General features: G+C 45.8%; 1 protein-coding gene and 1 pseudogene across 1 annotated transcript in view; both read left to right on the forward strand.

Annotated features, from left to right (window-relative positions):
* The first annotated feature begins 312 nt into the window (after positions 1-312).
* Positions 313-22,056, forward strand: part of LOC129382102 (calcium-activated chloride channel regulator 1-like) — a 31,358-nt gene continuing 9,614 nt past the window's right edge. The window contains exons 1-4 of the mRNA XM_072284067.1: positions 313-478; positions 1,826-2,123; positions 5,671-5,777; positions 20,582-20,755. Coding sequence (XP_072140168.1) covers positions 317-478; positions 1,826-2,123; positions 5,671-5,777; positions 20,582-20,755 — 741 coding nt within the window. The 5' untranslated portion in view covers positions 313-316. The remainder of the gene's footprint in view (positions 479-1,825; positions 2,124-5,670; positions 5,778-20,581; positions 20,756-22,056) is intronic.
* LOC126520207 (U2 spliceosomal RNA) lies at positions 7,988-8,166 on the forward strand (annotated as a pseudogene).

The raw sequence follows: 22,056 nt of genomic DNA on the forward strand, positions 1-22,056 counted from the left end.
ATGAAGTCTTCGCGTTAGGTGGCGTGCGTTGCTTTTCTTTAGTTGCCTGTAGAGCTTGATTTGTTTGCAGCGGCGTCAACTGATTCGCCGTCTTTGTTGCGGAGTAGCGCAGTTGTTGCGGGAACGCAGGCCAGCAGTGCGAAAGAGGCAGAACCCTGGGAAGGCCCGAAGTGACCTTTGGGTGGAGGAGGTCCCCAGGCGTTAAAGCTTGCTAGAAGTTTTTCAAATAGCCCATTTGTACTAAGTATGCACTCCTTTGTGTGGGGGTAAAGCTTGTTACATAAATTTGCCTCATCGGTCCCGTTACAGAACAGTCATGGGCGTCTCCCAAGGGACACTCGCAGCGACCCTGTGGTTTTTCTGTTTGGCGAGCGCCATCGCTACGGACATCGACGAGAGGGATGGCGGCTATATCAATATTTTGGTATCAATCGAGCCGGAGGTCCCACCGGACGAAAACATTATCCGCAACCTAAAGGTACGCGCTGGAGGCTTCAAACTTTCTGTAAAGATTAGTTAGTAAGCTAACAGAACGTTTGATCAGCGACAGTCGTTGCATAAAACTTGATTAAATTCTGAGTAATTCTGTCCCTAACCTCCTGATGAACTGAGGCCGATAGCGGAGAGCCCGCTCAAATTTGGTTTTTCGGCCGACCATACTTCACCGAAAAATATGCCCTGCAAAATGCTACATTTAACGCCTCATATATCGAAAAAAGTAATGTAATCGCCTGTGTGGCATACGTCATCAATAATGAAGCTATAGGGGCTTTCGGGCTACTGAGATCTTACTTTGTTTATGGGCTTTAGTGAAGGCTACAGGACAGAACACACAAAAGCTTGGCGGCCCGAAAAACCTATGATTACCAGAGCATAGGTGAAGTTACAAGTTTCCTTCGTTAAAAGGACACTACGTAAGAATGTTATGTGGTGCTAGCAAACGCTACGTACAAACAATACAAACAGTACGTTTGTTTGACAACTGAACTGCTCATTGCGTTCCGTCTGTTTGAATTGTATTGTGCCGACTGCTTAAAAATATACTATTCTCTACTGTTTTCACTACCGTTGTAGTTCTACTTTTTCCAGTATGTTCTCAGTGTTTCCAGTGTATTTTTCAGCATAATTTATCAAGTAATGTTTTCAGCAAATGGCGGCCGTTTTGCTTCTGTATCTTCATTATTTACTCACCGTGATATGTTATGTAATGTAATCTAAAGCGCTGTGTAATACCTGAAAAAGAGCTTTTAGGGTACATGAATAAAAAAAGTGGAGTTACACTGAAACTTATCTGCAATAATTTGTCATTCGTAGGGAGAAAAGCGCCTTTCAAAACCACGAAGTGACGCAAATAATATAGGACTGGTAGCACCTCCTCTACACTGTGGCGGCTATTTTATGACGTCAACAACTGCTGGCTCGCAGAGAACTCCCCATGGAGTGGAAGTCACGCGGAGAATATGTCAACTGGTACATTTCGATGTGGGCGGTTCGAATTGAAAAGTAAAAGAGCAGTAGCAGCACAGCAAGGAAGGAGAGACTTCTAGGCGAAGAATCTGACGATTTAGTTGGACTGAATATCTTGCTCTACTGTATGTTTCCTCAATGAATGGTCACATAAATTTCGCCTACAGTTACAATGAAGCTTGCAAGATAGCGGTACCTGGAGACTCAAAAAGCAATTCGCAAATAGGCGAGGTATTTACCGTTTTTTCTTTTTTCGTCAGAAAAATGAAGTGGCACGTGCAATTCCATTTCGTGCTTGTAACATTGCTGCTGTATCCCAAGGCCTACAGAGTCGTAACTCGTGACTCTGGACGTGCAGGCCCTCCTGGAATCATCATCACGGTTCCTACACAGAGCAACAAACGGTCGAGTATACTTCAAGTCATTCAACATCGAGGTACCAAAACATTGGCCAAAAAGAAAAGTGGATCGTCACCTAGGGGCAACGCAGTTCCTAAACAGCGATGTGCGAATCGTGAGTTCCAAGAGTTGCGGATTCCAGGAGCCTTGCACGGTGACGTCACAAGGCTGCCAAGAAAAGGGAGATTACGTATTCATTCCAGCGGAATATCTCCAACATCTGGGGCCCTTAACGGCGGAAACAAATGAAAGTGCTGGTAAGGATTTTTTGTTGATTTACAAGGGTCTTAGTGTGAAAAAAAGACAGCAACACATGCTGGAAGCTGCATGAAAAATACATACCGCGACAGCGGTATTCACCTCCTTATTCAGAAATGCATCTTAACTTGGAGCCCACGCTTGACTTCATATAAATGACGCCTGGCGTGAATATGCCAAGGACGCTCATTGCATACCCTTCGGCGCAATCACGCGAAGCGTCATCTGTATAAAATAAGGCATGAGCTTAAAGTTAAGAGGCATTTCTGAATACGGTGGTTAGTGTCAACACTTCGCAAAACGTGGTAGTCCGGAACCACGTCACCTCAAATGGTAGCAGATAAAAGCGGTGCTGCCGCAGTGATGCGTTCCTACGGGTCCCGAATGTTTTTTTATGACGTCTGGTTATCTAAAGCGACCCTTCTGTGTTTATGAATTTCAGAAAACTGGTTTCGCAACTTAAGTATCGGCGTCCTGGGGATGGATGGTGGGTGGGTGGGTGGATGGATGGATGGATGGATGGATGGATGCGTAGCTCAGGAAAGATCAAGCTACAGGCGGACGCCAAGCTATTTCTATGATACAGTATTACAAATTATGGCAGTATTAGTCCAATAGCGAAACAATGCTCGACTACAGCGGGACCACCTTCTCTGTGCTTGCGGCGTGCTCTTTACCGGTATTGCCTTGATTTGCCGTGGCATATACGTGATTAATATTTTGAATTAGGTACGGCTTTCAATATTTAAAGAAGTGAGCAAATAAAATGTTACTGCTTCCAAATTTGATCTTTCACCAACTGCACCTTGCGCACCTATGAAAAATTGAGCTACATTAGCATACACTGAAGAGGATGAAGGCCGAAAGCCTGCGCGCGCTCCCGACACATTCATTAAATTACTTGACGTTCTCATTCTAATGCGTCGTTACTTACTAAGACTTGTTTTATCCCACCTAAGCTCATAGGTTACAGTGCCTTAAGTCTACCGTAATTAACAATGCCTTAACTTCGCTTTAGGTAACCACAAAGGTCGTAGGTCGAACTCGCAACAAAAGTCAAGGTTCGCGAGTTCGAGTGCCCCATTTACCTGGTGGTAAAAGATCTAAGTTAAATGACTTAATTCCAAACGTCGTGGCTTCGACCCCTGCCAAACATTGAGGGTTGTACTTCTCCTACCCCCCAAAGGTCGCGGTTTCAACTGCTTTGTCTGATTCTTTGGTAATTAACTGTGGCTTAATTACATTGCCCTAAATAACACCAAGTATCGTGGGCTTTGCTGCCACCAAAGGTGGTGGTTTCAATTGGTTTATTTAAGTCTATGTTCACTATAATTGTCTTTATTATTGCCGGCTTAATTAACATAAAATGTCGAGAGTTCGACTGACACCAAAGGTCGAAGGTTCCACCCTCCCCTTTTATCCCATTGAATTTTCGTGTCATTGAATTTTAGGAACGCTCAAGTTTTTGACCCATCAGCCATCCAAGGCTTTGGCCTTAATAAAGTGAATGTTTGTTGATTAGTCTTCCGAAGCTCAGGATTCTTTATTGCCACAGATTGCTTACCAATGATGCATAGTAATGCGGAAAACGCCGCGAAACATATTTGTCCAACTTTTTATTTATTTGCAGTAAAGGTGTAATTGTGCGCTGGAAGCATGCTGTAAACAACGATAGGTTAGTGCGATAGTGATTACTCACTGGTATTGCTGAAAAGACACATCCGGGGCACAGCTTCAACAGAGTAATTATTTGTCAAGCCGATGCTCCCGCGTCTTATGTTCTCTAAAGCGCTGAGTCCAACTGATTTGGCCATACACAAGTCAAGGCTTTCTTTTTAGCCAAACCAAGCTAAATGGTAGAATATATCAGTAATCATATCAATTCTGTTCAATGAGTAGTCCAATCAATAAGGTCTATTCCATTCAACGAAGTTTTGTTACACCTCCTGCACCTATTTGTGGTGCGCTGCACCTAGTCTATCGATTGTAGGAGCTACAGCAGTGGACTCTCTATACGCGTCACCGAGTGGAAGGCGAACAGGCACGGTTATACCGTGGTGTGGTGCGCCATTCATCCTGGCAGAGAGTGGGTGCAGCCATGTGCAACACAACAAATAACACCTGCACGTTTTCGTTTGTGGCGCCGCGCACCTTAACTTATTCTAAAAAAAGAAACCTATGGAAGTGCTGGTTTTCATCTACCGCGCCATTATAGTCGATAACATGCTGTTTCTCACAGGGAGACCAGAAAACCCTCGGTATGCACTCGCAGACTCGCGCGCATACAAGAACAGTAACGTATGGCGCCATACAACGAAGGAAGGCCCTCGCTTCCTTTAATGCAGCGCCTCTCGTTAGCGTGAACCTTCTTACGTCGTAATACGCTCACAATAACGTGCAAGCGCTTACGCAGTATAAAGAACTGGTATTTTAAACGATAAGTAGGGGGCATGCAGTTATTGCCGACCAGCGTGCAGTAATTTCATTTACTACACTTCAAGCATCAAGGCTTCACTCACAGTTCATGCTGACTACAAGTTTACTGCGTAGCTGTTAGGCTTTAGTTGGTGGATATTTTTCGATGCGTCGTCCTCACAAAACTAAACAAAAAATACTTCAGTAATTGAAAAGCAAACCTTCAGTGATAGAAACAAAAAGTGTATTCCTTGGTATCAAAATACAACTTGCACTATACCGCACCCATTTCAATAAAAAAGCATCATTCCAAACCACATCATTCATGGTTAGAAGCTCGTGATAACAGTGCGATGCACGTAGCGCTACCCGCATGCATTTCGCGGTAAAGATTACTGTTGTGCAGGCTGCCGCTGCGACGGCAGCTTGCGTCGTGGAGAGTGACATCATCAAGCCTTTCATATATTAAATAACCAGCCTAACAGCGGATTTCATTACTGTTGCAGCACCGCCACGGACACAAAGCCCATGGTTAGGGCTCCTGAGGAGCAGCGTGAACACGATAATACGACCAGCCGTGGTGTGCTGGTAAACTGCCATTACTCGCATTACCACCATTACTCTAAATTACCATTACTACTGCTATCCTAACGCAATAAAGCATTGCATAACCGCGTCAGCAGATGTAGTTGTGGTTTTCAACAACTTCGCTGAACATCCACCTTCTCAGGGACGGGATGGCAAGTCATTGTTTTGCGAATTTTTGTGCAAATTGTAAGTTACAATTGCGGCTTCAAAGGCGGTCCACATGGTCGATTCTATCCCCATAAATCTCTCTTCTCAATTCCACCAACATCTGAAGGCATTTCAACGCGGTTGTCTGGCCTCTTAATGTAAAAGAGGAGGCATTCAGTACGCGGAATTTCCTAAATCTTCGAGGTGTGCTATCTGCATTCAGAAAGAAAGCTAAATGTTCTTGGTCCTTTTGGATGTGCAGAAGGCGGTGCCGGAATGGTTGTTCGTGCATGGCTCTCGTTACATGCGGGATGAATGCGCTGAAGTTGCGTTTGAGAGCTGAGAAAACGTGTGTTTTATTGCGGGTGACTATTTTATTGCAACTTCTTTTTCCAGCGTATACCTTCGTGCACGAGTGGGCGCACCTAAGGTATGGTGTTTTTGACGAGTACGGTACCAGGGGAGACGATTCCTTTCCAGAGACCTACTGCGTCGATGGCGAGGTGAGCAGCAGGATTTCAGCTTGTTTGTGGGCAAGGCTAGACACATGGGCATGTTGGTAACTTATTATGAAAACACGCCCTGTGCAGAAGACAGAGACAAAGACACCCACGGCAGTGTTTTAAACCTTTGTTTGTGGAGTTGTATGCCACAAGATGTCTCTCAGGTTTCAAATAATATTAGAATAAAGCTCTAAATTATCTTTGACATTGCGCGCTTTTCAATCCGCTATGTGGTTCTACAAATTTTGGAAAAAGGGTTGAATGCAAAATATTTTTTTTTGCTTTGAAAATCCCAACTAAGGTCAAAGCAAGGTCACGCTGAAGGACGCCATCACGTTTCAATAGTGTATTGTCTGCGAAAAATGTGGGCAGATCTCCGAGATATTGCAGTCTAAACAATGTATGTACATTGCGAATTAAGGCGACTCGATAGGCTTGAACCGGTCAAAGGCCGGATATCATGCGAATTAGGACGGCGCTTTGGTTAGTACTAGAACTTCGTTAAAGAACACCCGATATTGTCCGAATTTAAGCAGGTTTCTTGCCTGGTACTGGATACAGTACAAAGAAACGCCGTACATATCGTTAATTAGGGCGGCCTGCGGTGGCAGGTAACGGTACGCGAGGGCAGTAGTGCACCGCTACACATACATTGCGTCGTTGCCCTGGCGTCATCGTCATTCCTTCGTTGTTAGTTCGTCGCCTTCATGGCATCGTGACGTTCTTTCATTGTCATTTTATCGTCATGGTTCCATCGTCAAAAAAAATAAGGCTATTGCCACCAGTTTGCTTGCGGCAGCTGGAGTTTAGTCATGCATCTTGCTGACGGCGAATGCAGCACAACTGAAAGGGTAACACATTTTCGGGGGCCGCCGAAACAATACGGGCTTCTCTGCCACAGCGACGGTCGGTGAGGCGAAACAAATGAACTCGGCACAAAGTTTTGAGTGCGCACTAATAAATCGCACGATCCTTCATTCTCCACGTGATGCACTACTGAATTTGCAAATTTTGTCACCACGCCTAAATTCCTGGCGTCCTAGATGGCGCTTCCCTTCCCGGAATCCGTTTTGTAACTGGTACACCACCGCTTTACCGCCCTGTGCAATCAGACCTGCTCAGCTCCATCTTTTTTTACTTAACATCAACTAGAATATCGGCTATACCCATCTGCTTTCTGATCCACATCGCCGTCTTCCTCTCTCTTAGCTTTACGCCTAACGTTTTTCCTTCCGTCACTCTTCGTGCGGTCCGCAATTTGTTGTTGAGCACCATGTTAACCTCCCTGTTTCAGCCCCTATGTTAGCACGGAGAGAATTCAATGTTTGCACACTTTTGATTTCAACGACAGTTGTAAGCTCACAGTCAGAATTTGGTAATGCCAGCCGTATGCACTCTAAGCAATTTTTATTTTCCGTAAATTTTCTTTCCGTTATATTAGAGAACACGGCTATATAATTCAGTGCTGCTGAAACAGCTATTAGAACAATTATATAGGCGACAACCTTACAGAATCATTAATCAGGCATCTAAGAAGCTTAGTTTGTAGCATGTTGGAGGTAAAGACGTTCCAGGACTCAACTCTTAAAAATTCAGTGCCATTCCGCACTGTGAAGCTAGATGACAAGCGAATTTGTGTATGTGGGCTCCTTAATGGCGAACTGTCCATTGCCGTGCGTCAAACGCTCTATGCATGAAATTTGTAGGCCAGGCGCGACATGACGCTCCTCCACGATGTTGATCGTCGGAAGATGATGAGGTACCTAGGTGTATACGCACCCATTCACTGTTGCAGAATGTGGTACGCCACCGTTTACTACCGAATCGTGGCATGTAGAACAGACACGCACTTCACCGCACTCAGAGAACACACACCGCTTCACCGTAGCCAAGGCGATCGTGCGTTGGTCGACGTCCCGCACTGCAGTAGTGGTTGTGACGTCACTAGAAAACCACAAGCGGTCGCGCACTATACAGGGCGCGCAAAATTTGTTAGCCGAAAACTTCCTCTGAAACCTCGCCCTTGCTCGGGTGAAACGTTTGAAGATATCGGGATCGGGGTCACATGGACGGTTCGCATTTCTTTGCGCTTCGTGGTCCTGGCGGGTTGTACGCTTACAGGACCACCACCACATCAGTGCGGAAGGAAAGGACAGGAGATACGTAAGCGCTTGGACCGCCGACAAACAGAGGGAGGTGCGAACGTAGACATGGCTGATGCGGGTCAAAGGGTAGCGTCTGTTCTTATAATCTTGTATTTGATACGGGTAGTATTTGAACCTAAGATGTTCAACTTATTTTTGCTAGTTGGCGAAGTGCCTAAGGCCTGCATCCCTTCCTCCGCGGTTCAGCCCGGTGCTGCACTATCTCCGGGATCGGTCCACGTATGGCGAGAAATTCTCGATGTACATGGCTTGATAGACGCACGCTATTTTTTCCAGAGCCTAGCGATATACAGCGTCCCTGTAGGAAGCACCTTGAGTATATTTAACGCTCACACTAAAGACTCGAGGTCTTGTGGAAGTAGTTTCCTGGACTATTCATGGCCAGCTACCATTATTTATGGTGGTTGCGGAAACAATCAGATAATGCTTCATCTGGAGTGCTCTTTAACACGTTATCCGCATCAATTTGGATTTCCGGCACATCTTCATGGCACTTCCCTAAGCAGTGACAAGTTCACACGGGGAACATAAATAGACATGTCCCACGGTGAGCTACTTGTCGAATATGGGGCATGTGGCAGAACGGAAACATATGTTTCAGTTTTTTAGAAGCTGAAGCGACGTTCGGATTTTTTGTTTTGTTTTAGGGTAATCTGGTAGCACCAACTTACATCTGCGCAAGCACGCTTCATGCAAATAATGTGAGATAACTAATGGCCTCTCCCAAAAGTTCCAAGGCAGTGTTTTGTCTGGCTTCTCTTCACGTTCGTCTTTCGGGGTTGGAATTGTAATTTGTAGATTGTTTCCATTTTCCTAAATGATTACATAGGAACTGGTGACACACATCGCATTAAATTTGAGTCTCCGAATATCCCGCGTTCAGTAACACGGCGACCGACCTCTGTGCTGTAACGTGCTCGCATGCACACTTATGTGGGGAGGCACGTGGTGTTTAGAGGTGGCTGATTGTGGGACCCTATTGCACTGAGTCCCTGCCCTGCCTAAACGTTTGGCGCCATTTAATGGCACGGTCTCTCGATAATGCTTCGTCTCCATATTTGCGTTAAGCCTAGTTCCATATCTGACTCATTTTTCTTAGCCTCACACATAAATGAACGTTCCCTCTCCGCTCAATTTCTGCGCAACACGTCACATCCATTACCTCCAACTAAGTGTGTCAAGAAGCCCTAGAGTAGGTTGCTCAACACTTGGCTGTGTGTAGGGAGATTACATTGAAACCTATGCAGCAATGTGTCTAAGTCGTGGATATAAAGTACACAGGTACCGTGCTTGTGTTTCGCTTGAATCGCATAAAGAAAGAATAATTCAGTACTGGAATTTCACCGACAATTGGAATACAACTAGATGTTGCGGAACCCTGTCTTGGTAACGATGCACCGAGAGAATCATTTTTAATACATTGTTCAGCATTACCGAATGTAAGAAATACAAATGTTCAGAGCTTGTGGTTTGGAAATATGAGCCACCCTCCTCGAAGACTCAAAAGTAGACTGCCCGATTTCCGTTGATCCGCATCAAAAAGTGACGATTCTCTTCAAGTTTTTAGAGAGCATGATTGTGTACGTCGATGTCTTCCATGAGTTTGCGAGTTTGCATGTGTCAACTACAGATTTGCAACAATATTTATTAAGCATTTATGATTTTAGGGTCAGAGGTTATGCTACCCTATATTATAAGGCATTTGTACAAAAGTGATGCCTACTTCAACTATATTTGATAACTATTTTGTCGTGGTCTATTCCTTGAGTACGAAGAGAAGGCGTGTGCTCACTGCCACCAAAGGTCAAAATGCAATTGCATGTAAGGCCCGGTTTCCTATAGCTAAATTTCTATTGTCAGAGACTTCTGCAAGCGGACTCTTTCGATTCTCAGTTGTGCAGTGTGAGTTTTTTTGATCGAAACAGCAAGCGAGACTCAACCTGAATCTCCCGTGAAAAGAGAAGCTGGTAAAAAGCTGTGCTCGAACAAATCGAATAGAAAAGGAACCAAAAAAGAGAGTGTGAATAAATTTTACCCATGTCATCTGCTTGTAACACAGTTTATCGTGCAACCTAAAAACATTTGAGAGACTTCGCTATCAACCAGCGTTTACTGACCTTGTTCAAGACAGCGCGTTACTTTCCCCATATTTGGGCCCAAGGCCCATGTGATGTTTCTCTCATGGCACCCACCTTGTTTTGCTTTGTTTTCCTTCTGCAACTAAAACATGAAATCGCAGACAATCCGGGGCGCTCGACGAGAGCCATCCTCGGGCTGGAGCTGAAGAAGACCTTCGATAACGTTTACCACGATGCCATATTGCGACAAATAGACAAGCTAAACATCGGACTGCAAACGTAGAACTACGTCCGAGACTTCCTCACGAGAAGAACCACTCGCATGCGAGTGGGACAACTAGAGTCATATCAAATCAACATAGGGAGCTCGGTCACCCACGCAGCGCTCGGTGATCTCGCCGATGCTCCACAACCTCGTCCTGCTGGTGTTACCCGACTTATTGCCTCAAATCGAAGGACTGCATCACATGCTCTACGCGGATGATATTACGATCTGGACGACAACGAGCAGCGACGGAGCAGTCGGGCAACGTTTGCAGCAGGCCGCGCAATGAGGTAAAAAAATTCTTCATGGGAAAAGAACTCACCTGCACGGCCGAAAAATTCGAACTGCTGCTATATAGACCGGTCAGAAAGGGGCGCCCACCTAAAGGCTACAACTCCCCCCCCGCACCCGGAAAAGGAACAGATCCAACCAACGGCATCAAACTGCCTACCCATCCCAATGGTAGACAAGATCCGGGTACTAGGAATGATGATAGAACATAAGGGCGGCAATGGCGAAGCACTTCGCAAGATAACGGCAAAACCCACCAGCACGGTGCAGCTCATTCCACGCATCACCAACAAACACGCGGGCATTCCGGAAGGCACCGTCATACGACAAATACAAGCCTTCGCCATTTCTCAAATAAAGTACACGGCAGCGTTTGCGGAAAGAAACGATCTCAACGCCCTGATACGCATGCGCAAGTGTACCTAGGAACTTGCGCCCGGAGTCAGTACAAACAAGCTCTTAGAACTAGGCTTGCAGAATACGCTCGAGGAACTCCTGGAGGCGCAACAAGTGTCCCAACTCGAGCGCCTATCCAAGTACCGGCCTGGGAGACACGTGCTCGGAAAACTCGGCATCACATACCACACGCAGCACGGCATCAAAGTAGAAATTCCAAGAACTTTACGCGAACAACTATACGTACTACATTGCCTCGAAACATGCACCCCCAACAACACACGGGGAGACGTAAAGCCAGGGTACTACACATGAACCAAAGTTATTCCAACGATAAGGAGCCGGTATTCACAGACGCAGCCCGTTATTGAGACAGGAAGAGTTTCATGGCGGCAGTTACCAGCCACCGAGGCAACAACCTCACGAGCGTCACCGTGAACACGGCACATGCCGAATCAGCAGAGGAAGCGCCCATATAGCACTGGCCCTCACACAAACCAAAGCTACATACGTGATCTGCGATTCGCAAACGGCAATTCGCAACTTTGGAAATGGGCGCATCTCGCAAGAGGCGTGTCACATACTCCATCGACATCTCATACACCAGGGAGAGGCCGACTTCGATAACTGAAGGCATTTGCTATGGGTCCTGGCACACATTGGATCGAGCACTCCCAACGAAGCGGCTCGCCAGGTTGCTCGAGGCCTCACTCACCGAGCAGCATCGGAGGAAATGCCCCCGCGGGGTACTGCAAACGTCTGGGCATGGGATGATCGTATGGCCAGGTTCCACGACATCACGACACACTTCGAGTCACAAAGACGCGTATACCCATTCCCTCACGCTAGGTTAGACAGGACGTAAGTAGTACACTTCGGGCAATTACAAACAAGTTCTGAACGAAACCCCAGACTCATGCATGCCATATATCCAGACATGTGCACTACAAACAGATGCACATCGTGTGGCGAGGTTGCCACACTTAATCACATGTTATGGGAGTGTCAGGATTTAACAAACAAGTCTGGCAGTGCCAGCCTCCGCTAGCGCGTGCAGATCGCACTGCTCAGCTCGAACCTGACAGCACAACTCTGAGCCGTTCAGCGAGCCGAGGAAGCCGCTTCGAGACTAGGTCTCGGAACCGCGTCCGCGGCGGGTGCCCAGACCCACTAAAAAGACGCCGGACTCAAATCTCATTGATTTGAAAATAATATTTACATTCTTCTTCCTTTTACTACTGCCTGGCACACTTTTCGAAACACGTTTGAGTGCTATTGGCTTCACGGGAATCCCCAATTTGTTCGGGGTAGCTGCTGGAAGTTTGCGAGCTTATAGCGGTACGCGTGTGACGTCTCTTATCGATGGCGTTGACGAATGAGGACATAAGTACAGGAGGCGCCTTGAATATGTTTTTCCATAGATATTCAGACAGTATTTCTCGCTGAGCGTAGGATGTAATGAGCGCAGGATGCAGAGGACTTCACAGCGTGGCGGCAATCCTGCATTTGAATGCGAGTGCGAAAGTTAATTTTAACATAATTGTTTACAGAGCACTGAAAGATATGCGACACGAAATAACATTTTAGTGCGTGTCTGTGCATGCTCTTTACCCTAGCTGAGAAGTCTCGAAACGTATTGGTACGATTACGGTCTCCGAAATTCAGAAGCGCGTTTTGCTCAGGTCTTGGAGGTTGTAGAATATATCCTACTGCATTCTGCGCGTATTCAAGGTTTCGAATAGGAATTCAAGCGTTTTGACTATTAGAATCGCATTCGTCTAGATATTCCACTATAAGGTATTGACGAATATTTATGACTTTCGTTAATAAGGGATAGTAGTAGTTATCGGAGCCTAGTGGGAGAAGCACCGATGCAAGTAGGTACACTTCCAACGTATACTTGTGTATAAGAGAGTTGATTGTGGAGCAGAGGTACCAGTTCCTGAGTGCACAAAGGAGGCCGGTAGATTCTGGCGCGTAATCTTTATTCATTCAATCCGGCATGCCTTGCTTTAAGGCAGCCTACGAACTCTCCATCTCAACCTCTGCAAAATCAATTATCTTCCAATCTGCCCTATGTTCGCGTAGCAGCGGTTTAAAATGATGCGCAGCGTTGTTGTTCGAGGCATGTTTTCGTCAGCAAAGCCAAGGGGACTGCACACAATTGTATTGCATTTTACTTTGTTTAGAAACTATGTTGTGCATTACCCACAAGGGTAAACGAGGTTTGGACCCTCCCACGTCTACCCCTGATCGGCTCAGCCGTGCCCAGGAAAAATGAGATACTGGAGGTTGAGCTGATGTCTGGTCCTAGCTTCGCGTAGACATGACGTCTGGATTTACTCGCCTTGGGAAAATTGGCCGTCGCCTTTTCTTATCGCTCTCCATGCCCTTTAACTTCTTATTTTCTGTATTGTCTTTGCTGTCACTTTCTTGTTTCATATTATTTCCCTGTTTTCCGGTGGCAAGGAATAACCTAGTGTAATTTATCCAACCTTGGGTATGATATACTGCCTTTTAGTGATGATGTACAGCTCACGCATGCAAGTCTCCTTTTAGAGGCATTGTAGCATCCACTTCTAAGCCTCCGTGTAGGTGGCTACGATCCCTGCCGAGAAAAATTTGTGGGGCAGCAACATACATATGGGGACGGATCACCAACGAAGCTGCTTAGACTGCATACATAGGATGCATACATGGGCTGCATACATTATCAAATAATATTTTATTCATACGGCACCACACTACGCTGACACGGGTGCCGCCACAGGCACCGCACCTCCTATGCATCTTCTGCAACCGCTGCTTCTGCCGCGCCGGCACCTCGGATGCGCTTGACGTTGTAACCACAGAAGCTAAGGCCACATTCACAGGCGACGTCGCCACAATATTTCCTCCTCTCCCACCGCCCGTCACCAGTCTATCAGCGCTGTCACCACACTCTTGCTCCATCTTCCTTGCCCGTCGTCATTGCTGCAACATCATCGCCACACTATTTTCCCCTCCATAACCATCTCCATTCCTTTCCATGCACCGTGTCCCCGACACGAGCGTAAGCCGCCCAGGGTACTCCCACCCCCCGCCTGCTTGGAACTCATGCTGGGGATGAATACGGGTGCTGGAGTTAAACAGCTTCGCTGTAAAACGTGAACCTTTATGGCTATAACTTATTTACCCACCCTGCCTCATCATTCTCTCTTTCGAATAGAAGACGGACTGATGAAACCTTCATTTTCCTCTGCCATGTCAAAGATCCGAGTTTTCAGGTGACCCATAGCAAAAAATTCGACAATGCTGTAACAAATATCTCGATGTTTGTCGTCACCAGATCTTTACAAATCACAATAGGACGAGGCTACAAGGTAACGAAGACGGCAGGTGGTAAGCTCCTCTTAAGGTTCTAAAAGTTCCTTCCTTCTACAAGTTCCTATCATTCTAAAAGTTCACTGAAAGGGAACTTCTCGAAGGTTGGAAGGACGAGGATGCCATCAATGTGCAGATAATCAAACTAAATCTGACAACAAAGAAATTCCCACCAAACATTTGACCTTGACTTTTGCCCTTAGTCAACACTTCTTGAAACTATTGAAACTGGATGCACAAGAATCAGCTTAAGGCTATTTATCTTTAGTGCTCACCGATGCTTCAACTGCCAGAGATTTGGCCATGACTAGCAGAGCTGCCGGGACCGACTAACCTGGGCAAAGTGTAGTTCCCAAGATCAGCCTTCCGAAAATTGTGCCAACACACCTCCCTGTGCACTCTCGCCCCTCGGGTCTATCCTGGAAAAAAGAAAACAATTATACTGCGATGAAAATCAAAAAGATCTTCTTTAGAGAGGCATGGAAACATCTCTCCCCATCGCAAGAATCAAGCTATGCGGTATGGGGAAGTCAGGGAGTGGTGCCACAGCGGCTTTGGCGGCCGTTCGGACCGCATACCCAGGCTCGACAGGCACGCCGCCAGCCCCCCAGGCGGACGTTGCTAGCACCATTCCGTCATCAACGCAGTGGCGCCTGCAATCATCTGCGCATGCGGGCTCTGAGGCCTCTGCTCGCGCGAAAATGTCCAAAGCACCAGTGAGTGTACACCACGAACGGGCATCCAGCGTTACGGTGGAAGGGATGGACACATCGCTTGGGGCATCGATGTCGCAGACGCCGAAGGAACGACGCAGCTCTCTCGAGTGCACCAGAAAAGACAATCCCGGCATAACAGAGCCCGTAAAGCGTCCTCTCACCTGAGCTCATATTTCCCTCGTAGATACACTGCACAAAACCCTTGCTACTATACTGCTACTGCTACGGCAAAAGTCAAGGTCTAATACTGCTACTACTTTTCAATACAATCTGGCCAACACGATACATTATGGTGGCATGCATAGAAGCTATTGTTCCTGTTCTAAAACAGGGTAAGGATCCATCCTCTTAGCAAGTTCCCTGCTTCTAGCAGTAACAAGCTGTACATGTAAAGGATTTGAAACGATGCTCAACTGCCGGTTAGTGCACGGCCTCGAGTCAAACAAACTGCCGAATCCATGTTAATGTGGTTTAATAAAGCCATTCTACAATCGTTTCATCTTTAACAATTGATACACCACACATTCGTGACGCTTTTATTCACAAACAGTTTTTCTTTCCGCATTCCTTGATATCTAAAAAGCTTATGACACTACGTGGCAGTTTGGAATTTTTCGAGACATCTCAGAAATCGATATCCGTAACACAAATGTAATACAATGTTATTCATCGCACCAACTTCGTTGTCAGATTTGTCAATGCTTTATCCACGCCATTTATCCAAGAAACTGGAATAACACAGGGTGGAGTGCTTAGTTGCACTCTGTTATTGTAAAATGAATTCTCTACTGTGATACCACCAAGTATTTTTTTTCACTTACGTTGATTACGTGCAGATAAGATTGAACCCTTGCAATCTCGCTTTCTGCGCGTGACAAATTCTACATAGCCTCAATAAAGTATCAATTCGGGCGACTGAGAATGGTTTTAAGCTAAATACTGATAAAAGCTCCTGCGTTCTTTCATCAAGAAATACAGGACTGCCCGCCAATCTTGATATTGAGCTGCACAGAAAGCACCTTCATGTGAGCACGCAACAGAAATTTTTAGACATCATATTATTCGAAAACCCAAAGTTTGTTTCCCACGTAAGCTATATCAAGAACATATGCTCAAGAACAATGAATGTCCTAAAATTTTTATCGCAAACAACAGAGGGTAATTATAGGAAGTGCCTCAAGCATCTATACAGAAGTATCATGCGTGTACACCTTTTGACTATGGGACTATAGTGTATCAAACTGTCAGCGCTAGTGTCTTGAAGGTGTTTGACCCTGTTCATCATACAAGCATCCGCTTAGCGACCGGTTCCTCCAGGACAAGCTTTATTGAGTCTCAATGGAATGAGACGAAGGGTCACTTCGTTTTCAAAGGTCCTACCCCAGTTTTACGTACTTTCTCAAAACACATGCAAACCACTTATTCATCCATAAAATATATGGCCAGTGCCATCCTCTTCCACAACAGTCCTGCAGTGGGAGAACCCTTCTCTCGGCGGATGAGAATCCTTAGTGACAAAATAAGTGCCACTTCTTGAACATCAAATGTTGGCTCCAGCAACGGTATTGCTGCTGCGACAGTGGCCGCTCATAGATTGTGACATGTCTTTTGTAGAGGTTAGATTACATGTCCCGGTACACACATCTGGATACACTTCCTAGCACTTTAGGCAGAATACTAGTCCCCATAATTCTACACGGACGCATGAAAGTCGTATTGGACGCATGAAAGTCCTATTGGCAACGCTTGGGGGCACAACACTCAGACTTGATATGGTGAGGCCACATTTAGGAAGTTTGCCACCTATAACAAAAACACAACTAACAGAGGTCACTTTCTGTCGACTTCGAGTAGAACACACGTATGGCACACTCTCTTGTCTGTTGACCAGTAGTGATCATCCTGTATGTGGAATATGTGGCCAGACGCTAACTGTTATCCACATCTTGCTTGCATTTCGCGAAGTACAATAGCACCGAAAAAAACACTTTACTTTAGCATGCAGACAGCGTATTTCATTACACTCCGTATTGCTTCTTGGTGAAGACCCGCTCTTTGCCAAGAAATGAGTTTTTACACCCGAGACATCCGTACCACGGCCTCTCAATAGACCCTACGTTGTGGAAGTTGTATCTGTCGCACACTCCTCCATGTCCTCGAGTTCAAGGTTCCGGGTGGGGCAGGATTGCTGCTTTGAAAAGTATAATTATTTTAATGTTTTATGGCATCTATTAAATGGTGCACCTCACTGTAGTCACTGCCATATTTTTATTGCAACTATATACTTCATTCCAATATACAGCAATCAATTTTAGGCCTGTATACAGCCACACTATATCTGCTCAACGGTGGTCAACCGTCAATCAATCAACACCATTTCTTGGGGCTCCTTGGCCATACGTGCCCCCTGCGCCTCGAACCATTATACATCATTATATTCATATGCTGTGCATTTAATTACGCATTCGAAATTCATGCTGCTCGAATACTTGTATTCTGTTCAAATGGGAAACTTCAAACTGACATCGCTTTCAGTATTCGACCAATTATTCGTGAACTCAAACAAGCGCCTGGCCGGAGAACTAGCATGCCTGATGCCGCTTTGAAGCTCGACACATCGTTTGACGTCAGTGTAATGCCAACCAAATCTGTCTTCATGCCAACACTCCTACTGTAACGCCTCAACGGCCCTGATAGTAACCAAATAAACATGCTCAGCCTAGAGCTGCAAAGCCACGCTCAAAGGTGGAAGTGGCATGAGCTTCTTCGTCACCTTAGTGCGAACCACGTGATGGTGGCCATTCGGTATAGCGAAAAACCTCCTATGCCACTACGTAACGGCACGTTATTGGCGATTGTGTTACAAATGTTCCGTGCTGTAACATTATGGCCATCTCCGCTGAAGTGTCGGCCGTCGTCTACTTGGCGCTGGCAATGCACGCATGACTAGAGGAGCATCTCGATTATCATCCGACACCTCAGCATAGGGCCCCTATAGGATTTTCAACCAACCGTTGCGCCGAGCTAGATGGCTTCAATTAACAAATTGATGCTTTAGAAACTCAAATGATTATTTAACCATACGAAGCTCTAAGCATGACTGCTGCCTCATTGTGTCTATTAGCTCCATACAATTATTACAACGCCAAAAGCTTAGCACAAAGCAGCCAGCAAGCAGCAGCAATTTCAGACGCTCTAGTCAGTTTTAAGTTGTAAAGTGCTCAATAAACTGATCTTAAATTGCCATTTCACCGAATAGAGTTTAGTCTGTTTGGTTTAATTGTTTTGTTTAACTTCTACCAATATACTATAAACATTCGTTTATGATCCCAATCACTATTAAAATTTTCCCTGATAGGGCGTTGTGCTAATGCCTTTCGGGAAGGGATATTAAATATCTAGCAAGGGTGCAGCGGTGGCATAGAGGTAAAACATCCTCCTCGTGAGCGAGAGGACCCTGGTTCGAATGCCGGTGTCGCGCAATTTTCCACCTGATTAAAAAAATCTACCTGTTGATACAATTGCATAAACAGGCCTGGAGTGTGGCCTGATGCCGATGACCGAACCGGTAACGCACTCCCTCACGAGAGCAGGATTGGGCACCCTGGAACTACCTCCTACATGAACACAACAATCAAACCCCGGGCCTCAGTCCCCAGCGACTGCGAAGCAACTGACCACGGCGGCGGTCACACCTACGATGCAGCAGAGGGTGCTAAGGATCTTTGGTTCCGAACAGGCGGCCATTGGAATCTGAACCTGGCAACGTTTAACGCTAGAACGTTATCTAGTGAGGCGACTCTAGCAGTGCTATTGGAGGAATTAGAGGGCAGTAAATGGGACATAATAGAGCTCAGTGAAGTTAGGAGGACCAAAGAGCCATATATAGACGCGAAATCGGCGATGGGTAAAGTTAAATTAATACACAATATACTGATGGGCGACTTCAATGCCAGGGTAGGCAAGAAGCAGGCTGGAGACAAGCCAGTGGGGGAATATGGCATAGGCTCTAGGAATAGCAGGGGAGAGTTATTAGCAGAGTTTACAGAACAGAATAATATACGGATAATGAATACCTTCTTCCGCAAGCGGGATAGCCGAAAGTGGACGTGGAGGAGAGTGACCATAGTATGGTAAGAACTCGAATTGGCCTAGACTTGAGGAGGGAACGGAAAAAACTTGTACATAAGAAGCCGATCAATGAGTCAGCGGTAAGAGGCAAAATAGAGGAATTCCGGATCAAGCTACAGAAGAGGTATTCGGCCTTAACTCGGGAAGAGGACCTTAGTCTTGAAGCAATGAACGACAATCTTATGGGCATCATTAAGGAGTGTGCAATAGAAGTCGGCGGTAACTCCGTTAGACAGGATGCCAGTAAGCTATCGCACAAGACGAAATATTTTATCAAGAAACGCTAATGTATGAAAGCCTCTCACCCTGCAGGTAGAATAGAACTGGCAGAATTTTCTAAGTTAATCAACAAGCGTAAGACAGCGGACATAATGCATTCATCTTAAAACATTTTGGGCGCAAACAAACAGGGACGAAGAATAGAAGAAACACAAGGATGAAACACAAGGAAGTGCGCGTCCTTGTTTTTCTTCTATACTTCGTCCCTGTTTGTTCGGGCACAAAAATTTTAAGATGAATTTGTTCTAACTAGGTAACAGCAGATTTGTTGAAGGACGGTGGGCAGATTGTTCTATAAAAACTGGCCACCCTGTATACGCAATGCCTCATGACTTCGAGCGTACCGGTATCTTGGAAGAACGCTAACATAATCCTAATCCATAAGAAAGGGGACGCCAAAGACTTGAAAAATTATAGACCGATCAGCTTACTGTCCGTTGCCTACAATGTATTTACTAAGGTAATTGCAAATAGAATCAGGAACACCTTAGACTCGTGAACCAAAGGACCAGGCAGGATTCCGTAAAGGCTACTCAACAATAGGCCATATGCACACTGTCAATCAGCTAATAGAGAAATGTGTAGAATATAGCCAACCCTTATATATGGCTTTCATTGATTACGAGAAAGCGTTTGATTCAGTCGAAACCTCAGCAGTAATGGAGGCGTTACGGAATCAGGGTGTACATGAGCCATATGTAAAAATACTAAAAGATTCTATAGCACAACGAATATGTTACTCTGAATATCAGCGTGCAAAAATAAATAATCAGGCGAAATGCTCGGCAGCCTTCTAAAACGCACCTAGCGGGGTCAAGAAGAGCACTTTCCTCTGTTCACCTAGATATCTGTTTTAGCTATACACCAAATACAGCAAGTAGCATGAAGTCGCTGAACCAACTGCTGTCACTTCCGAGTCACTTAAAAGGAATTAGGGTATATTCTTTTTACTTTCTTACTGCATCACGAACATTGAAGCCTTTCCACCCCAGCTAGCTCTATATCGTACTTTGACAATCAACAGAAAAATGCAGTGCTGCTTTTTCTCGTCCAAAATTCTTTTGTACACCTTTTTTCCGAGCTAAGTGCCATTTTAATTTCCTGTTTCTTTATTTTACAGGTGCAGCTGAGTGCATGTTCAGAAAATATACCTTTTACCGCCAATCTAAAGAATGGCTCACCTTGCCCGACTGATGAAAAATGCCACTTCGGAGAAGACTGCATTGTCAAGCCCTATATTGGCCATAAAACCCTTGCAGAAAGCTCCATTATGTTCATGCCGCACGTGAAAAACGTAAGAACTTTTGTATTTCCTTACGATGTGATGCGCTGACCTAAAACAAAAAGAAATATCGCCGACGAATACGATACTCCCTATCGAAAATTTGAGCGAAGCTCTGTACGCATTTTATTTTCGCTATATATTGGCTGGCGCGGACAATCTGTCTAGCGCGGCACGTTGCAAACGGAGCGAAGTTTGGCCCGACAGCCTCGCTTATTTCGAGATCGCGAGAGCCGCCTCGTGGGTGACGCGTGGGCGCGATTTACCGAAACCCCGCCAACATACCTCCAAGACGATGTGCGCTAATCTGGTGCCATGTGGTAGCCATTTAGCGCCACACTGCGCTTTTCTTCGCATGCTTCCGCCGTACCCTCCTCCTCCGCTTTTCGCCCGATTTGTTCTGCTGCAGCCTTCTCTCCGCTCTTCTCCTCGCGGATTTCATGCCGCGCTGCCCCCTGAGTTCGAATCAGAAAGAATGAGAAAGCTTTTGCCTCAATTTTTTATTAGCCAAAAATAAGTGCATACAAGTAATTAGAAATATACGTACTACTCTAAATACCTCACACTATTTTTCTACATAGCCCCCACATACTCAGATATTTGTCCCATCGTCGCCCCAAATTTGAGATGCCCCTGTGGTCAGTCAGGGACGCACGTGGCAACCCCGAAGGCTCATTTTCCTGAAAAGTTTCACGGCTTATAGCGAACTCAGCATACCTGAGTTCCTTACACTTTTCAAAGCGAGACACCTTTCCCCATAAGTTGGCCATCCCCAAAACTCAGGCTGACCCATTCCCAGATTTCACTTTGCCCACCCCCACATTTCAATTTGCCACAAATTCAAAATTCACTTGGCCCAACTCAAGTTGGGCCAAGGGAAATCACCTCGAACCCACACAGGGAAAGCCAACCTGAATACACGCCCAAAGTTCCAGTTGGCCCACCCCCAAAGTTAGGCTGGCCCAGGCACAAAATAAGTTGGCCAATTTAAGTTTGCCCACCCTCACATTTCTTTGCCAACCCCTAACCTTAAACTTCCACCCCAAATTTCAAGCTGGCCCGCTTAAATTAGGTTGGCCCACGTCCACACATTAAGTTGGCCTACCCCCAAAGTTGAAGTAGGCCCATCCCCGAATGTCAAGTCAGCCTATGTACAACTTCAAGTTGGCCCACTCCTAAATTTGTAGTTAGACCAGCCGAAATTTCAAGTTGGCCGGCTGCCAAATTGATTTGGCCCCTACCAAATTTCAATTTGGCCCACCACCAAATTTAGGTTGGCCCACTCGAAATTTCAGTTCGGCTCACCCCCAATG

Source organism: Dermacentor andersoni, chromosome 8, assembly GCF_023375885.2.
Source record: "Dermacentor andersoni chromosome 8, qqDerAnde1_hic_scaffold, whole genome shotgun sequence".
NCBI lineage: Eukaryota > Metazoa > Arthropoda > Arachnida > Ixodida > Ixodidae > Dermacentor > Dermacentor andersoni.